This window comes from Strongylocentrotus purpuratus, unplaced genomic scaffold (genome assembly GCF_000002235.5).
Source record: "Strongylocentrotus purpuratus isolate Spur 01 unplaced genomic scaffold, Spur_5.0 spur5_scaffold_10, whole genome shotgun sequence".
Taxonomy (NCBI): domain Eukaryota; kingdom Metazoa; phylum Echinodermata; class Echinoidea; order Camarodonta; family Strongylocentrotidae; genus Strongylocentrotus; species Strongylocentrotus purpuratus.
Window position 1 is genome coordinate 20857989 of NW_022145595.1, and position 20568 is coordinate 20878556.

Here is a 20568-nt window from a genome sequence, read left to right on the forward strand (position 1 = left end):
GAAGGTATTTTCTGAAGAAGTGATGTATCCGCTGATGATAATCTGCAAACTATTTTGGAAGATATGTTTGTCAAGAGGAGTGCGGATGGTCATATATAATGAGAGGTAGATTGACAGGAAGTTGCACTTAAAGATAATTTTCAAAGGTTGTTCTCAGATATTCTTAATTGTCAAAGGTATTTTAGAAGAAACAATTCTCGAAAGATATCTATTCAACTTCCCTGTTCTTTGACGCTATATAAGAATACCCTCCCAAAGGATTGACATCCTCCCCACCACGTCTGATAATTCTGATCCACTTTGTGTTCTGATAATGATGTGTGATTGTCAAAGATATTTCTGAAGAAGTGACGAGATGTTCCTGATTCAGAAAGATATCTAATTGTCCAAGGTAGTATGATTCTCAAAGGCATCTAATTGTCAAGGTCTTCTGCGAAGAAGTTGTTCTCCAAAAATATCTAATTGTCTGTGGTATTTTCTGAAGAAGTGTTGTAGTGTCTTTGGATAGAAATCTGCACAACGTTTTGGAATATATGGTAGTTCACAGGATTCTAGGTGTTCACAGAGAAAAGAAGAGAAAAGGAGCCATTTGTTGTCGGTAACGATGTGTGATTGTCAAAGATATTTCTGAAGAAGCGGCGAGATGTACCTGTTTCAGAATGATAATGTAGGAGATTCATGTGTCTGTTAAAGAGACTGGCTTTTACCAGAGAGCTGTTGACACGAATGATAGGAACTTTTAGAAGATATAAGACTATCAAATTTTGAAATAAATAGATTTCCTGTATGATCATTGATGTAATCTTTCAAGATATTGATGCCGTTTGTCTGTCAAGGATACTATCATTGTCAAATGCAGTTCTGGATAAGTGAAGAGGTATCTCTGAAAGGATGTGGTTGTAACCTTCCAGGGGATTCATCTGAGAAGGATACTCTGGCAGTTCCGAGAGAATTGTTGAATGGGAAAGAAAGCATTTTTTTCTTTGTAAGAGATATTAAAGTATCACAGGTAGTGTCTTTGTGGTTAAGGAGTAATAGAATTATTCATATTATACAGTCAACCTTATCCTGACATTTCATTTTCCGTCAATGTCATTTGTCTAGGAGTTGAGCTATAAAAGTGATTAAATGATATTCAACATACACTTTGTAGGGGACTGTTGATCATTACACTGAACTGGTCTTATTCCAAAAGTCCAGGAGCTCTACCGATTACCAATGCTTATCTATCTTCTTCTGTTGAATAGCAGGAGATGGATGGTGGTTAAAACAAGAATACTTGTTTATTCAGTGGTGTAGATTAATACAAGTATAAGGCTCTTTCTTGTTAAAGTCCAAATTTGATAAACTGTTATGTAAGGTGATATCAGAGGAATTTTGTTAAATCCAAAGCAGTATTCTAATGTGTGCTCTTTTAATTTTCGACTATCAGTTTGTGAGGGATTCACGGTGTATGGTATGTTGTACCAAATTGTAAGAAAGCCACTTTAACTCTTATTAGGAAAGCAACTTTTACTCTTATTAGGAAAGCAACTTAGGGGACCTACAGTTTCAAGTCCTTGCCATGGGATAGCTTACCCAAGTGCATTCCTGTACTTGCTTTTGAAGCTTGGACCTCTCTATTATGTGGAGGTGTGGTGGTCTAGTGGATACGTCACCGGACTAAGGATCACAAGGTCCGCGGGTTCGAGTCCCGCCGTGGCACCTAATGTCCTTTGGCAAGACATTTAATCTCCATTTGCCACACTCGACCCAGGTGATGTAAATGGGTACCTGGTAGGAATTAATTCTTTGAAATGCTACATCGCCGTAATGGCAGCCATGCTAAAGCCAGGGTAATAAATGTGGAGCGCCAGGAGTGTCAAGTCTGACAGATATGAGCGCTATACAAGAACCCATTATTATTATTTCAAAGCCATGTAGCCCAAGTTACCGTTACATATTTTTATGTGTGTTCTGACAATAATTCTAAAACGCCCCTATTATATATCAGTGATTTATATCCATGAAGATTTCAATCATTTACCTTCGTGTAACCATTATACAGTTGTATCTAAAAAAATGTGAATCTTATTAAATCCTTATATTGAACTGAAATTTGATATTTTAAATTTTTTTATGAAATGAGATATGGACATGGCGTTATTTGATTCGTCTACATGTTAGAGTGTAAGATTTGGAACCTGGTATTCAGAAGGATAACTGTAGTGTTAGGAATCGCTCTTTACTTTTACAAGTGTTCCATTTTCATGCATTTGTTTTGTTTTTATGTTTTTGAAGGATCAGGTTAGTGGTACCCACATGGGTATCATTAATTTTCATCTGTTTTGTTATGAACTACATTTATTAAGATATTGTGAATTTTACAGGAGTGATCCTTCATTTTTTTTTTTAAATACATGGACCATGGAAGCATCGCACATTTTTTAACCCAGCTAATTTTGGGGTTGTTTCTGTTTATTTTGTTTCATTTTTGTTGTTGTGTATATCATTGCCAGTAAACAATTGTACATTGTTACCCTGTAGATACATTATGTCATGTAGATATCTATAAAAGGACATGTTATTTTAGTATTATGTATATAGCGCTTTGTGCATATGTGAATCATTCAGAAGTTGTGAATAAATTTCTTACAAAAACAAATCAAATCTTCATATTTGTTATTACAAATCTCATATACCCTATAATTAAGTCCTCAATATTGAAGAGGAAACCCAAATCTCCACACGATATTCGCAAATTGTGCGAGTGGTTCAGTTTCATACTGCAAAATAAATGAATGGCAACCAACTTGCTTTGATGTTGTGAATATTTCTGGATTTACAGTATATTTGTCGAGAGATGTAGGGTGTCTTTCCATGTTACTGTAATTATGCTCTGCATCTACCGTTCCTCAACACGATATTTGGTTAATCCCATTGTGAATTATTTAAGAAACTGGATAGCAAAGGATGTTGTGTGTCAAGGCAAGGGCCATGCACACTGATATTGTTGAGATCCGAGTCTAGTTCTGGTCGTAGTTTGCCAAAAAGTGAAAAATCTAATTAAAAGTTCTTTGCATTAATCTACAAATATTTTAAGAAGTTCAGTTTCCTCAAAATTAAATTCCACAACTGAACAATGTGAAAAGTTCACCTTAAAGGGATAGTTGGGTTCTGTTTTCAGACCGTAAATGCCTTCAAAGTGCATGTTTATTGCTCTTATTAATATCTATGACATATCTAGTGCCCTTTTAGGACCTAAAAATGCTATGAAGGTAATTTTAGACCCCAAAATGTGTGAAATTTAGCCAATACGATCGTACCAATTCAGCTCCACTTTCCCCAAAATATGGTCACCGTTAATTAATTAATTAAAAATAACAATACATGGGCCGGCTGGTTGTGCGTAATATAACCAACACGAAAATGCCAACATCGACATTGGCTGAAATACGACGTAAACGGCGCTATTTCGTTTTTTCAACGGCTTTTTCAAATTATCTAATATTTACACAAGTATTAGAAATCGTTATATTTATGGATAAAAAAAAAAAAGATGATTTTGTCTTTTAAATTGGATGTTCTTTCAAGTTTGACACTCATTTTTTCATTATCTCACAAAAAAAATATTTTGTGTAGCGCCCTCTGCAACAGAACTCAACTATCCCTTTAATAATATTTGTGTTGTTTGATTTGTTATCAGTCAAACAGTAAAATGCATTTACAGCACTTAACACCTAGTTCAAGAAATTGGCACCAAACATAAAATGAATATCGTAGATGAGATGAATTACATGTGAAATTAATCATTTATTGCACAGAATCAGACAATGTTACAAATCTTGCAAACAAATATTACATTTGCTTTTACATCAGTTTCTTGAATAATAAACACAAGAATTTCAAAAGGCACTCCTGTCGAAGGGGATATTCAGGTTGGCCTTGTATATATATACTAATAACCCTTATTTTTATTTTATTGATGTTCATTTATCCGTATACAACTTTTCAGGCAAATATTTACAAGAAGAGTTATGAAATAGCATGCAAAAGATAGGAACAGTATTTTAAGTACGTCTCCTTTAAGATGTGTATTTAGATTTCAGTGGAAAGCATTCATTTGAATCTCTAGAGACACAATTAGGAATACAGTGCATTTTGAATGCATTTACACAGAAATTTCCATAAAAAGAGAGAGTAAAGTAATCTAGGATTCATTCCTCCAAAATAGAATTGATTGGCAGCTATGGGAGAGCAGATTTGTTCTTCTTCTCAGTTAACATCATCAAACTGAATCAAAGAAACATGAAAATATATTTCATTGCCAACTGATGGAATAGAATTTCCACTTAAAAAATATATCCAATCAAAGCTTCATTAAACAAATGTTTTACAAATGTACAAAGGAGAATATATACAGGTAATTCGTCCATATTGTTTTTAACAATCGCACATTTGTACAGTATCATAATCTACACACAATTCAAGGCATAAATTAATAGGCTAAAGTTCCAGGCTCAAGTTGATAATACAGTCAAACCTGTCTATAGCGACCACCCAAGGGAAACACAAAAAGTGGCCTTTGTAGACAGGTGGTCTCTGTAGACAGGTTCCTTCAGTACATGTTTCAATGAGAAACCATTTTCAAGGGAAACAACAAATGTGGCCTTTGTAGACAGGTGGTCTTTGCAGACAGGTGGTCACTAAAGCAGGTTTGACTGTACATGTATTGGTAAATGATATATATCGCCATACATTCTTGCATTTGTTTGTCGATAGCACATAATAATACATGTTTGTATCTTCTTACAACAGAAAGCACATAACACATACAAGAATACTGAGAGAATGATGTAATGGGGACCCAGCATTTACTCTGTCGACATTTGCTTCAGGTGTTGTTTCAAGGAAGGTCTAGGGATTAGGGTTGCAATATGGCTTCCGGTTAGGTCAGCGTTAGGTATAGTGGTGGGTCAAGGGTTTAAAGAGAAGGTTAGTTCTGGGAAGAAGTGAAAAATAATTTGTGAGCATTATCATTGTTATTATGCAAGTGTGGAAGAACATCAGATAAAAAATGTTCCCTGAAAAGCATGGCTCTTCAAACGCTTTCATATTCTAAATATGGCATGTAACAACATAAAAATTGGGACAGATTTTTATGCCACATGTTTGTGTAGCCCAATATACATATTTCTGTGTACAGACAACAGTGCTTGTAACTTTACCAAGACCGGGCAAAATTTCTTATCATTTTGATGATTCCAGAACCTTGCAGTACACACCAATACTTATTGGCTAGATGATCAACCTTTTCTGATCGATTCCACACCGTTTCTTTCACAATGCAATTGCATGACCAGAACTCAACTTTATCTTTAAGTGAAGAATTTGGTTAGTGTTGCTTTAGCATGCGTTTAACAACTGAATTTACCAATCTAACAGTGAGAAGCATACATGTATGTCCTTGACTCAGGGGTGATAGTGAGCACTAAAAAAAAAATTGGTTTTTTGTTTTCCCCTCAACCACACCCCCCTTGAGTAAAAAAAAAAGAAAAGAGGATTCGCGGGGAAAAAATGGCATCTAACAACATTCCCCCCTTTCGAGTAAGAAAATTGGAGAAAAATAGGGCAAAATATGTAAAAATAGCGCAAAATATGGAAGAATAGAGAAAATCAGGATCAAATAGGGAAGAAAGAAAAAAAAAGGAAAAAAAAATGGATTTTTAATTTTTTTTTTTTTTTTTTTTTTTTTTTTAAAATCTGGAAGAAAAAAAAATCCGGAAAAAATAAAAAAATCAGGAAACCGATTTAAATCGGGTTTTTATCAGGCCTGTTGACTGCACTCTCAACAACCCAACTTTGTTATGAGGGCAAGCAGTCTAAGCAGGCTCTGGACTTTCCTTTCTCAAATCGGAAAAGCAGAGCGACTCGGTTGACTGCAGTTTGTCTCACTGCAAACAAGTTAAAATCTGTGGTTTGGGATCAAGCCACGATGTTCCCTGAGGCTAAAAATCTTGTCGGACCCATCGGTGGAAATACCATGAACAGCAAAATAAGAGAAACAGAATGGTGAAAATTTGCAATAAATAGGACCTACAATAAGAGGGTTATGATTGTTTGAAATATGCAATCACTAAATCCAAGCCAAATCTCAAATTAGCAATTTTGTTGTGGATTATGAGTGACATAGTCTCCCATTTGTTGTGTACAGAATATCCTTAATTCCTGTTTTTCTACTAAACATCTCTCTTGGAGCACTACTTAAAATATGGATAGCATATTATTACATGTCCTCTAAAATGAAGACTCTCCTGAGTCAAGTATTGAGGAAAGTTATCCGTCACTATGTCACAGTGACATTATCAATTCAGCCAATTTGAAGTGTTCATATTTATAGTGATTACGGTACAAATTTTAACAAATCATATCTTCCTCATTTTGTTTGATGTTATTATACTGTCACCAGTCTACTTCTCTGATTGTTCTGCTTTCTTTGGAGTAGTTGGCTATCAAGGTTAGATATTCCTTTCCTAGGTGTGATCTTCATGTGGATGCCTTCCGAGGGGCGGAGGATCAACTCAGCGATAGGCATGGTGTCTTTGAGACTCTGGGTAGACTCCAGGGAGAAGCAACGCAGAACGTTGGCCAACAAGACCTTGTCTTCCATCAGAGCAAATCGCTGACCTGAAAGAAAATTAGATTATTATTATCATTATGAAGAAATGGCTTAGACACATAATGCGGCATGATGATGGCTTGATGATCAGAGTCATAGAAGGTCGTATACATGGCAAGAAGAAGAGGGGAAGACCTCATAAAGGCTTTTTAGAAGATGTAATCACAGAATGTGGAGCAACAGGGTATGAAACGCTGTAACGGATGGCTCGATCAAGACCGAGGTACTTAGAGAGACACTTGATATAGAATTCTGGTTACTGAACCTGTCATAAAGACAGATCACTATTGATGATGATTATCATTTTAAAGTGTTTGGCATTACCTGTACCTGGGAAGGGAAAATTATGCGAACTGAATCACTGTAACCCTCGGGTCTCTCCTCCCAGTATTCGAGATGTGCAGATGGAGCATTACACTAGGGTTCCCCCTACTCTAATTCAAATAGTGCAGTGGGTTCTTATTTGATAACAAATTATATACCGTACCTTAATCAAGAAAAATCACATGTCTGAAAGCTTGTTTAGATATGATATGGTAAACCAGAGCGACAGACTTTCAAAACCCTTCTTAAAACTTACCTGTTTCGTTTGTAATTTTTGACATTACTTTTCATCTATGTATTATAATTGAATATGCTACTCTAATTGATTTGTCCTAAGTATTTGCTATTTGTATTAACTTTGCTCGCAATGAATTCTCTTAGCTACATGTCTTTAGTTTAAGGTCTTTATATTTCGTTCTTAATTTGTAACTATTTAAATATACTTGTACTTGCTTGTTTTTTACTTTGTAAAGCGCATAGAGAAACTTAGGTTTATTATGCGCTAAATAAATCTATCTTTATTATTATTATTTTTATTAAAAAAAAGTTTCTTTCCCATATTCACTTAGGTCTGACTATGACATACAGAAAGTCAAAGTGTATTACATTTTAGATCATCATGATAAAAAAAAAACTGCTGCAGTACGTTGACCCCTTCATATCTGAACAAGGCTTGAATCTTCATATCTAATGGTAAAGTACAGTGCAATTTGCTTAAAGGGATCCGGTAACTTTGTCTTAGATCCTTTAGAAATAATCCTTAATTTAGCTCATGCTGCAATGATAATTATAAACCTTTAGGTCAGTCAGGAACTCCATGACTTTTACAAGCTGATCGCCTGTCTGATTATCAAGATATTAATGATTGGAATTACAAATTTTGAGCTGAACAGTTTTCATAACACTACAGTCTATTGGGGAAAACGAGTATGGTAAAACCGGTCACTCAAAGATTTTTACTTTTTTGAGGCACTTCTTGATCATTTTGAAGCGCAATTTTTTTAGGGTTTCAATATTACACCATATCACAGACACTGGTAACATGTAGGACCGTGTATCTCAGATTTAACATTGTTAAACGATCCCTTTAACAAGCAAACCCTTTTAAAATGAAGCATCAATCCACTGAAACCTACCGATACAATTCCTTGGTCCTGCGGAGAAAGGCACATAGGAGAACGGATGTCTCTTTGAAGAAAACTCCGGCAAAAACCGATCCGGATCAAACATGAGTGGTTCGGGGAACTGTGTGGGATCTCGATGAAGAGATCCTATGGCGATGATGAGAAGCGTGCCTCTAGGGGCTAACTTACCATCTACAAACAAAGGAGAAGATTAATGGTAAAGGGATTGGGTAACTTTGTCTCAGATTCTGAAACAAAATCCTTGATTAAGCTAATGCTAATAATGATAATTATAAACCTTTGGGTCATTCAGGAACCCCATGACTTTTAAAAGCAGATCGCCTGTCTGATTATCAAGATAGTTACGATTGGAAATCAAAATTTCATTTTTCATTTTCCTAATGGTTTTTATAACACTACAGTCTATTGGGGAAAATGAGTACGGTAAAACCGGTCACTCAAAGAATTTTACTTTCTTGAGGCACTTCATGATCATTTTGAAGCGCAATTCTTTTAGGGCGTCAATATTACACCATATCACAGACACTGATAACATGTAGGGCCATGCATCTCAGATTTAATATTGTTAAACTATACCTTTAAAGATAAAATCGAGTTCTGGTCATGAGATTGCATTGTGAAAGAATTGGTGTGGAATCAATCAGCAAACATTGATCATGTAGCATATAAGTATTGGTGTGCACTGCAAGGTTCTGAAGTCATCAAAATAATAAGAATAATAGTAATTTGTATTTTATTAAATAAAATATGTCATATATTTGTAATTGTTTATTCCTTTATAGTACTTTATTAGCTTTAACATTTTCTATATTATATTGAATGTTCAATGAAACTTACCTTTTATTAAGGGTCGTCTCAACAAATCCTCATGTTTTTTTTTTATGGCCACCCAATTAAAATAATGCTCTATCGTGTGATGTTATCTGATGTATCGCTTTATTTTTTTTTTATCATTTTACCTCATTTAGTACTCTTGGTTGATTTATACTGTTATTCTGTTTTGTATATTGTATTGGAATTGAACAAACTGGAGTGCAGAAACCGAATGCAGGAAAAATGAAGTTACATTCTAAGTTCCCTTTTGCTACAAATACAAAACCATACATGGGCATCCTGCTTACCAATGATACAGTCTTCTTGGAGATCCCGTCCTACGATGGGTACGGACGGAAAGATCCTCAGGGTTTCCTTCAGGACACACGTCAGGTACGGTAGCTTCTGAAGATCATCGGCAGTCACTGGTCTATCACTGTCACCTGGGTCAAACAGATTATGGACAAAAGTGGAAGAGATTTGCGATAGCTTTACAAAATGTAGTGGCTTGTAATGAGGAGTCTGGAATAATTCGAAAGGTATGGATGGAAAGAGACAAAGGACGCAGGTAAGGAAGAAGAGCTTCTGAAGATCATCGGCTGTTACTGGTCTATCACCGTCACCTGGATTGAACAGATAAGATGGTGAAATGAAATTTAGGTAACTTAACGAAATGTAGTGGCACATAAAGCCCCATTATGTGATAGGCACAGATGAAGAGAGCCTTAGGGTCTCCTTGAAGACTAACGTACGGTAGGGTAGCTTCTGAAGATCAGTTCGAACTGATTAGGGACAAAGGTCATAAGGCTTGGGGATAGCTTAGCAAACTGCATTGGTGGCTTGTAAAGAGGCGTCGAGAACAATGCCACAGGTACGGATAGAAACAAAGGGTCTCCGTGAGAACAGACATCAGGTAGGGATCAGCTTCTGTTATCTGGGTTCGACAATTTGGGACCAAAGTGAACACGAATTTAGGTAACTTAGCCAATTGAAGTAAAACAAAATTGAATAAAATAAAACTGAAACTGAAACTGAAGTGACACACAAAGACACAGCAGGAATGCATAATGCAATAGGTGCAGACGGAAAGAACCTCAGGATCTCCTTGAAGACACATGTCAAGTAGGGATGCTTCTGTGACATTGGTTGGACTGCAAAAGAATATCAGGGGGGTGTTTCACAAAGATCCTAAGTCGAACTTAACTCTAAGTTAGACTTAACCATTATGGCGAGCCATTTGTAGCCTAAAAATAAAATATATTCAAAAGCAAAAATTGAAGTATTTTAGACTTTTCATAAATTCCAAATCAAGAACATGAAATCTCCTTGATAATAGAAAATATGAATGATTTGAAACAACATTTTGTGCCTTATAAAATAACTTTTACAAAATATTTTCAAAGATGCTAACGTCTTTCCATAATTGTTCAAGTCCAACTTAGAGTTAAGTTCGACTTCGGATCTTTGTGAAACACACCCCAGATCAGATAACTGATTCTGATTCTGTTGTAAGATGAATATATCTTACCAAAGACGCTATCGAGTTCCTGGTGCAATTTCTTCTGCACCCTGGTATGATGTCCTATAAGAAACATGGCCCAGGAAGCCAGCGCTGCTGTTGTGTCATGACCCTGAAATGAAAGATGAAAAGACAATGATTATAGGGTGAAACTAAATTCATGTTGTGCAAATGCACTCGCCCCCCCCCCCTCCCATTATTGATATTCAATCAACCCTAAAAGGGCTAGCTGTGTCATTATTACAGTCGAGGAAGGTAGATTCCCCAGTCTAACATTATCATCACTACTAGTACTACCACTAAAATAATCAGCAGCAGCAGCATCATCATCATCGTCGTTGGCACCATCATCATCATCTTCTTCTTCCTCTTCATCATGATCATCACAACCATCTTCCTCCCCCCTCTTCCAATTCTCCTCTTCCCCTCCTCCTCCTCCCCTCCTTATTTTCCTCCTTCCCTCCTTGTCCTCTTCCCCCTCCCCTTCCCCTATGCCCCCTCCTCTTCAATCTCCATCTCCTCCTCCTCTTCATCCTCGTTCTTCTTCCTTTTCTCCTCCTCCTCCCCTTCTCCTCCTCCTCCTCCTCCTCTCCTCCTCCTTCTTCCCCTCATTCCCCCTTCTGCTCCCCCTCCCCCTCCTCCTCCCACTCTCATTCTTCATCTCCCCTTCCTCCTCTGCCCTTCCTCATTTTTCTCCTACAACTTACCTCAAACATGAATGTGTCCACCTCCTCTCTGATATCACTCTTAGTAAAACTTGGATCATCTCTCTGCATCTTTAACAGAAGATCTAAGAAGGCAATTCTTCTCTTCGAGCCATCATTGTCGTTGCTATCCACTTTCTGATTTTCTTCCTTTGATCTTTCATCAATGAGCTTTCATAGAGAAAGAGAGAGAGAGAGAGAGAGAGAGAGAACAAAAAAACATCACTAACTTAATTTTGATTTCCTTAAAAGTAGCATATATCTGTCTTTTTGTAACAAAATTCAAACACATAGCTTCCTATATTTTTGCAGTGTTCTGTATGATATAAATTACCAATCCTTCCACATCCAATGATTTTTGTCTTTCCATTTAAGTTTTATGCGAGTCCCGGGTAATAATAATTACAATGTTAAGTGCTTAGAAACTTAGCAAAAAGCGTTATACATATGCGAATACCATTATTATTATTATTAAATAGATGGATAAATGCGATGGATAGATGGATTGATAAATGGATGAAAGGATCGATGAGTGAATGAATAAATGAATGTAAGTATTTTGGAATGAATGAAAGAATGAATGAATGAAAGAATGAGGGAATACGTTAAAATATGAATGAATACTTGAGAGAATAAATAAGTGATTGAATGTATGAATGGGTGAGCGAATGAAGGAATGAATGTAAGAATGAAAAGCACAGACTCACCGTATTTGTCATTTTATGTAGTATTTGTAGACATTGAGCATGCTCCTTGCCTGATTTTGTGTTGTCAAAAAGTGGGTCTGGCCAAAACCATGGCTTCTTCTGTCTCTGCTGAATAATATCACTCATTCTGGGAAAGACAACCAAAAAAAAATATCTACTTTTAAGCTACTTTTGATATTTCCCTAAATGCACTTTTATTGTGCATATTATCCTTAAATAATCTAGCTTCATGACAATCTCCCCTCTGCTCATGATATGAACCAGAAAATGCAAAGGCTCTGAGCTCTGTTTTATACAGTGGTATAGCTACAGTGGGAGGGGGGGGGGGGGGGGGGGGGGGGGGGGGGGGGGCAATCAAATGACACACAAAATAACAAAATTATAAAAGCTGATTTAGTAAACTAAAGTCTGGTACCCCCCCCCCCTTCAATGACTGAGCTCACGCTACACCACTGGTGTTATAAGAACTGCAATTGATGCAAATCCATTGCAGCTTGATATCAATTACAACTATGAACCTTAGAGTTAGGGAGACCGTAATTAAATAGAAAACTTCTGATCGATATAATCAAATTTAGTTAGTTAGAAAATTAATGTCCCATGCCAAAATGAATTTTTCATATCAATGATTTTTACTGTCAAATCAGAAATTTTTGTAACATTAAAAATATTCCTGGATCGTAAACCGCAGCGGGTTTCACTGCAAGAAACTTTTGTGAAGCACGAAAGTTCAGTGTTGTATCAATGGCAGCATGAAACTGTTGAGAATCTTGACCACTCGCAAAATTTGCAAAAAAGTCTCTGGTTTTGAAGTGGTTTCAATGAGATTGAACTTGGGTATTAAATCTAGGAGACCCAACTTTTATTCCGGCAACGACTGCTCCAGGCTTCTTTTTTGCCAAAGGTATGTGGTTAAGAATTAAGAATGCTTTGATTTTAGGTTAGGGTTAGGGATAGGGATAGGGTAAGCGGAATAGTTGAGTTCTTGTTTAAGACCGCAAATGCCTTCAAAGTGCATGGTTATTGATCTTATTCTTATTTACAACATTTTTAGTGCCCTTTTAGAACCTAAAATTGCTATGAAGGTAATTTTAGATCCCAAAATATTCGAATTTGAATTAAATACGATCATATCAATTCAGTTCCACTTTCCCAAAAAATATATTGACCGTTAATTAATTAATTAATAATAACAATACATGGGCCATCTGGTTGTGCGTATTATGACGAACACGAAAAAGCCAACAAAAAGCCAATATTGGCAATGGCTGGAATAAAACGTATAAAGTCACAATCTCGTTTTTCAACTGCTGGTTCAAAATTACCAAATATTTGTGGTGCCCCATGGTTATGTTTATGGATATTTCAGCCGTCTCTGAACTGATTTTGATCAAAAGAAGATGATTTTGTCATTTAAATTGTATGTTCTTTCAAATTTGACACTCAGTTTTTCATTATCTAACAAAAAAATTATTTTGTGTAGCGCCCTCTGCAACAGAACTCAACTATCCCTTTAAGTATGATGTCCGATCCAGGGTTCAAGTTGGGACTTTAGTGTAGGAAACTGACTGAGGTGGTGTTGTATAACTGGTAAACTAAAACCTCAGATTTGCTTACCTCATAACCGCATTCACATAGTCATTGTTGCTCTCATCTTGTGCATGTAGTTGCTTGCCCATTGCAGTCTCTATTCAACAGAGAGGGGGAGAAAGAGGGAGAGAGAGAGAGAGAGAGAGAAGGGGGAGGTGGAGAGAGAGGGGGAGAGAGAGAGAGAGAGAGAGAGAAGGGAGGGAGAGAGCGAGAGAGAGCGAGAGAGAGAGAGAGAGAGAGAGAGAGAGAGAGAGAGAGAGAGAAGAAGGGAGGGAGAGAGGGTAGAGAGGAGGGGGAAGAAGAAGAGAGAGAGGGGGAGGGAAGGAGGGAGGGAGGGAGGGAGGGGAAAAGAATGAGAGAGAGAGAGAGAGAGAGAGAGAGAGAGATACAGTGAAAGAGAGACAGACAGACAGACAGAGAATGGATGGATGATTAGATGGAAAAAGAGAGGGAAAGATAAAGTTCATAACACAAATGACAATCACTTTGGGTGTTTGTTCACCATACACTTGAGATAATAAGGCTAATAATAGCATCATACATATTCATACAATACCATCACACACAACCTTTGTTCCTAGACTATACTTGGGAAAGCCTAATAATTATGTTTGTCCAAAAAACAAAACAAAAAAGGCAAGAACAAAAAAATCTAGGGCACATTTAAAGCTGTAAATCATGGTAAACCTATGAAGGAATGACAACAACTACTTTCATATTCATTGTCAAAGTGGGTCAAATTTGGACTTAATCCAGATCCAAATTAACATGAAATATCCTCTGCTCTGCATTTTGGACTCCTTCTGGACTCCTCTAACCAAGTTGAGATGGTTGAGGGCAGACCGGAGACGGGGCAAGGAAGTAGGTTATCTCACATATAAAGAACAAATCTCTCAATCCAGAACAAAACATTCCTCGTAGTGGAGCTGTATGTTTCATGATAGGTTAGTAGAAAGAAAAAAAAAAAAGGGCTGCAGTACCAACCATGCCACGACCATGTTCCGTAACCGCAAAGAAAATCACTAATGCTGTCTGTAACATGAAATGCACAAAATTCAATTTTTCGATTTGAATGTGATTTCTTGACCCTCAAAGCTGCAAGTATGAAAGCATCTTACCACTAATGATGTCCAGCACACATAGAGTGACAAGGGGGCAGATGTTGACCAGATCCTGCTTTTGGGCATGCTCGCCAAACTTCTGGCACAAGGTATTGCTCTGCTCGTCGAACACCTCAATGAAATTGTGCAGGATAGCAAAGTGGAACGTTGGGGTTAGCATCTTCCGGCGATGAAACCATTTTTTACCAGTGCTGAGGGGATAGTAAACATGCAGAAGCAAAATGAGATGGAATTATGATTATATAATTATGTAATTACAATTTGAAAAACCTCGGAAATTAGTTTACCTTAGTATTCTCCAAAAGTGGATAATCCTAATTTTTCTATCTCTCTTTTTCTCTTTAAGTAAATATGCAGAAGCGAAAAGAGATGTAATTATGAAAATTACAATTTAAACAAAAATTACTTATTAGTTTAGCTTACTATTCTCCAAAAGTATATAATTTCTCATGTTTCTATATCTCCCTACATCTGTCGTCCTAGTCTCTTACCCTCACTTTCTTCATATATATGACGGGTGGGTTCTTTGCCTGGCTGGTTAAAAAAAATAAAGCTATCAATTTGCCTTTGGATTGAACGAAAAAATGCATCAAATAGCACTAATTATCATAGATACATGTCATTTATAATATGGGCTAGCATAGGTTTTAAAAAAGTTATGAAATATTCCATCTTAACCTGGTTGAAGTACTGTTTAAAATCAACCTGTCTGGGTACACAACTTTAATACATCTCCTCCTTTGCCCATCACCGTCTTCCGCTTTCCATTTCTTTACATGTCTTAATCTATTTCGCTGTCGCAAAGTTCTCATACCATCGCAGCCTCATCCTCTCCAGAGAGGGTAACAGCGCTTTAATCAAAATATCTTATGTGGCCAAAAAAGGAGGGAAATTCCATCTTCACTTCAAGAAGTGAAGGTTTGTATTATGATCAGAGCTGCCAACCTTGTGCGACCAAAAAAAGGAATCATGATGGCAAAAGAAAAGGAATTTCAAGCAAAAAAAAAGGAATTCATAAAAACGAAACTAACGACCAAGCGCGACACACTTCCAATGCAGAAATGTTCATTCATCATTCTGTTTTTTCCATACAAGCAGGAATTTTGTTTGGTGGTTATTTTGGTATTATCAGCATTTCATTCTTTTTGAGAATATTTTTCTTTTCAAGTATGTTCTAACTTTAGTTTTTTTTTTGAATTTGTGATCAAATCACCATTTTAGGGCAGTTGTTTGACATGCAGTATGTAAAAAAAAAAAAAAAAAAAAAAAAATATTTTATGAAGAAAAAACGTAATACCGTAATTTGGAGGAAAAAACAGAGTAATTCCGGCAAAAACGGAATGGTTGGCAGCTCTGTATGATTATTAACTCGAATACTGAAAACGCCGTAATTTTTAAGTGATTAATTTTCCGCGCTGAGCGACCCAAAAAATATTTGCTGGTTATCAAATTCGCATTTCACGCAATTCAGCCTGTTCAAAACACGCTTAAGAAGTCATGCTTGTATTTTCGCGAGTTTTATAATTGGCGCTTTCCCTGAGCGCGAAAGCCACGAAAATTAATGTACCGGAATATTTCTACTTTTACAGTATAAGGCTTTGTAAAATTGTAATATAGAAACACAGCAATTATGTTAGTTAAATTTCAAACCACTTTTTCATACTTTTGAATATTTGGTATTTCAAATTTCATGTAATTAATTTTTTTGTTATAATCATTTGTGATTTTATACATATTTTGTAGTTGAAATCTTGATAATCAATACGCTAAATACATTTGTTTTTAGCTCCAAAATTCTTTGGGGGTGGGAGGGGGGGGGGAGAACTGGTTCATCAATAATGACTCTTGTTTTTACCTTGTAAGAAGGCCCAAGCCAAGCCATGGCTCCAGGAATGAGTAGACAAACCCCTTCTTGATGTGACGACTGCTGCTTAGAATTTGCTACAACGTTGGCAAGTGAAAAACAAAACAAAATGAATTTACATAAACCAAGTTAAACTAGAGAAAGAGGGAGGGAGGGAGGGAGAGAGGGAGAGAGGGAGGGAGGGAGGGAGAGAGGGAGAGAAAGAGGGAGGGAGGGAGGGAGAGAGGGAGAGAGTGGGGAAAGAGAGAGAGAGAGAGACGGAGGGAGAGAGAAAGAGGGAGAGAGGAAGAGAGAAAGAGAAAGAGAGAAAGAGAAAGAGAAAGAGAAAGAGAGAGAGCGAGAGCGAGAGAGATAATGAATACCGTTTGTTTGACCTCCTGACAACAATATTTCCACATTTGTATCATAGAACGTAACTCTGGTGCATATACAGTGTATCAATAATGATTACATAACTTTCATGAACAGGCATAAAGCAGTCATCTCAATGGGTTTTTACAGCTTTGTACAAATTACTTTTATGAAGTATCTGCCCATGTGCAGATACTATCTACAGTACAAAGTGGCCTATTAACTGAAATTAGAGGATAATTTACTGATCTCACAAGAAAATTGGAAAATCACATTTCTAGGCTAATTATAAAATGTAGGTCTGCCTTTCAAATGTGAAGCCGACAGTCGAAGAGTTATGTAACAGTATGTACAGATCGAATCAAAATGAGTCGAAAAAATGTTTGATATAGCGTGTCTCCTATCTTTGTTTCAACAATTAACCTTTTGCACGATAAACATTGGACTTCTCTGCTATCAAGACATGGACACTTCACTGATATCTGAGAATAACTAGGTCATGAAATAATATGAGTACCTGTCATTGTTTTATTTGCATCTACCTACTTAAACTTTGCATTCTACATTCCTCTTAAAACATCTACCATGTTATTGTATGTGCATACAATACATATATTATAATATCCACACTCAGCGAAAAAAAGAAGTGGACACTCTTTATTGTTCAAAATTTTCATATGAAGTATAAACCATCAAAGAAATATGATAAAATTAATCAAATGAAATAAAAAATTAATAGTAATACTCTACCAACTTTTATTAAAATCAAGTTTCAAAATGTTAAACGTTATGGTCTGATTAAGAAAAATTAAAAAATAGGGTAAGTAGCCATTCAAATATTAATGGACATGTGCATCTGTAAGACATTTTGTTCAAACCATGAAAACAAAGAATGAGAAACAATGATGATTTAGCTCTGGATGTCAACTGTAGTCTCAGGACTGAGTGGTTTTGACAAGCATGGTCAAGATACCTGTCCTACCCACTCAAGATCATGATCTGGTCCTCTGTTGATTAAATCTGCAATCAGATTAACTCACCTCAACTTCGTGTGGGTTATAGATAAACAGAACGGGGAAAGGACCGAGCCATAATCGCATGAGTCCTTTAGACTTGGTCCGGTACTCCTCCACCCAAGAACTGACTTGTTCTACAAGTTCTAGATTAAGATAAAATGAAAATAAAAAACAAAAGAACAAATGTTAAAAAGAGATTTGTTTTCTTCTCCTGAGTTCCACACAACCTCATTGCAACAAAATATATCCCTCTCCCCCTTCCCTTTTTGCTTTCTCTCTCTCTCTCTCTCTCTTTCTCTAATCTGGGCCTTGTTCCATAAAAATTATTAACAATAACAAGAGCTAAATTTCCATGACAAATTTGCTCTCAGCCAAACAAATGTCACAATTTCATTGACTTATAAGAGTTATTGTAACTTGTTATGAAATGTGAGGGCCCTGATTAAATCACACATTTTTAATGAAAGGTGTGTATTTAGAAAGTATCTTTAAGATGAACAAAATCAGCAAAATATGTTTTAATGAATATTTGAAACTATATTCAAATCCACCATCATATACAAATAATTGATGTTTGTGAGTGCACTAGTGCTTATGCACGGCCCACAGGTAAAGTTACAATTGGATCATGAACAGGACTCGGCAAGTTCATGACGTTCATGACTAATACTAATAATAATAATGAATATCAAAATAGTAATAAAGTGTCCACTAGCACTGAGGTATTCATGAAAAACAGTCCAAGGCTTACAAACTCCAGTTAAATCAGAAATTCTTATTTTCCGTCAGGAAAATTTTCAATCATACTTGCACCCTAAATATGTTTCTACATGTATATATGTACGGTATATATTCCATCATCAATAATGAAGAAAATGAAAGTTAAAGAAATAAATTGGAGAGGAGCTTAGTGCTACAAGATACGTCACAGTGTTGCCAATTTGTGTTTGATTGATCGCAATTTCTAATAATTCATAACTTTCTTATTTTAATCAGAATTTGCTTAAACTTTCGCTGATCTGTTCCTCTCATTTTTCTGCTTCCATTAAAACCAATTTAATATCAAGAGGGACTTCCCCTTCAAAGGATTCTGGGATTAGCCAATTTACCGTTAGGATCCTGCTTGAACTGAAGAGCGTTGCCTAGCAACGGGATAGCAGGAGGGCCGTGAAACTTGTTAAAGACGATCCACAGTCTGATGAACTTGAGCAAGGGGACAGTCACGATGGCCACAAGCGCCATGATGAAAGCGATTATTCCAATTCCTATCGCCATGATACAAAGTCTTGCATACTCCTGACAAGAAACTGCTGTAAAAACAAATTGAGGTTGATATTTTTTAATTGTTTGCAGTTAGCTTACAGAAGACAGAATGATTGACACATCCTTCTCTTGAATTGAAAGCTTTTATATTATATATGCATTTTACTGTAAATTAACAAGTGCTTTGTCCATACACACTATTCCAGCACTGATGACACTCCTTGTAGTTACTCGCCTCACCTACATCCCAGTTTAGCTGCCAAGGCCAAAGGAATTACCCAACCAAGTACATAGCCTTTGAATATTAAATAGATATTTTATTAAGTTTCTATAGACTAGAAATAGAAATTATTTTACAATGTAAAAAAACAGATTTCCTATCGAGTATTGAATTAGATTTAGGAATAGGATGCCGGATATTCAACTTGAACTTCAAACTTGAAAGATAGCCTGGGTCAGGAAAGAGGAAAGTCATTCATTCATTCATTCTAGACTCAAGTCAAGACCTGTTACCATTTTACATGAGAAACATATTTTCCTTTGAAATATAAAAATAGTAAAACCGATAATAACTCATCATCACATATCACTAACATAACAGTAACATCATCAGGCAATTTTTTTTGTTTTTTGTTTTTGTTTGGATAGGACGTTAAATGGAGGCCACGTTAAGAACCCACTGCACTATTCGTATAAGAGTAGGGGGAAACCCCGGTGTAGAGGTCCACCTGCACACCTCCAGTATAGTACGATAATACTCTGTAAAGAGGTCTGTACTCAAAAGGAAGAAGAAGAAGGAGAACCGATACGGTACACAGATATTAAGGCATGGGACAGAATTGAAAGCCAAACAGTCGAGAAAAAAAAAGAACTTTCACTTAAGTTTCAGATATTCTTTTATTCCAGACAACAAACACATTGACGAAAAGCTCATGAAGCCGAGCTCCCTAAAATATAGAGATTTCTCACCGACTTCACCAGGTTTCCTCTCACTTTCTGATAAACACGTCAGGACGACTGATTGTAAACACCTCCCTGCCCGTACGCTGTATGTAGCCGCCTGAGCTGTGTACAAATGAAACGTAAATTCAAAACATACCAGGATCCGCGTCCCGTGCCCCCATTTCCCAGGTACCGCTTTTCAGCGCTCCACAACAACGGTGTGGACATTTCAGGGGTAATAGTTCAACTGATAATAATTATTCGAATTAAACTCGGTCGGGGGAGAATGTAAAGGCTGGGACACGTCATCTAACTGAAAAAGAATTCAACCTTTGATTAATTTATTTGCATCCAACAATAGGTCTTATCTAGTTCACAAATATGTCTTGTAGCCTATGGGCCACGATTTTGCATGTTGGTGTCACAATTTTTTTTGTGGACAGCTTCTTCCTTTTCTATTCATCAGCGTTCAGTGCCAAATTGTTTTTATTTTATTTAACAGTAAACTTCTTAGCTTTGAAATACTATGCATGCAATTAGTTGGTCTGATG

The 20568-nt window shown here is 36.5% G+C and overlaps 1 protein-coding gene across 2 annotated transcripts; it reads right to left on the reverse strand.

The window, feature by feature from the left end:
• Positions 1–6394: 6394 nt before the first annotated feature.
• LOC579739 (cytochrome P450 4V2) lies at positions 6395–20153 on the reverse strand. 2 transcript variants are annotated; one of them, XM_030979738.1, is made up of 12 exons: positions 20045–20153; positions 18922–19122; positions 17837–17955; positions 16437–16522; positions 14579–14772; positions 13488–13557; positions 11871–11997; positions 11167–11334; positions 10469–10571; positions 9249–9383; positions 8119–8298; positions 6395–6666 (listed from the first exon to the last, which is right to left on the reverse strand). In XM_030979738.1, the coding sequence occupies exons 2-12, from the start codon at positions 19085–19087 to the stop codon at positions 6434–6436; spliced, it is 1581 nt and encodes a 526-aa protein (XP_030835598.1). In that variant the 5' UTR covers positions 19088–19122; positions 20045–20153; the 3' UTR covers positions 6395–6433. The 2 variants fall into 2 exon arrangements, with proteins under 2 accessions (XP_030835598.1, XP_030835599.1); XM_030979739.1 differs by having other exon boundaries at positions 18922–19119; positions 20045–20144.
• Between the last annotated feature and the right edge of the window lie 415 nt (positions 20154–20568).

Coding starts and splice junctions, on each gene's coding strand:
- LOC579739 (XM_030979738.1), bottom strand. CDS start 19,087: ATGGCGATAGGAATTGGAATAATCGCTTTCATCATGGCGCTTGTGGCC. Junction 16,523..17,836: donor ATAACCCACACGAAGTTGAG/GTGAGTTAATCT, acceptor CCAACGTTGTAG/CAAATTCTAAGCAGCAGTCG. Junction 9,384..10,468: donor GGAACTCGATAGCGTCTTTG/GTAAGATATATT, acceptor TGTTTGACCCAG/GTGACAGTGATAGACCAGTG.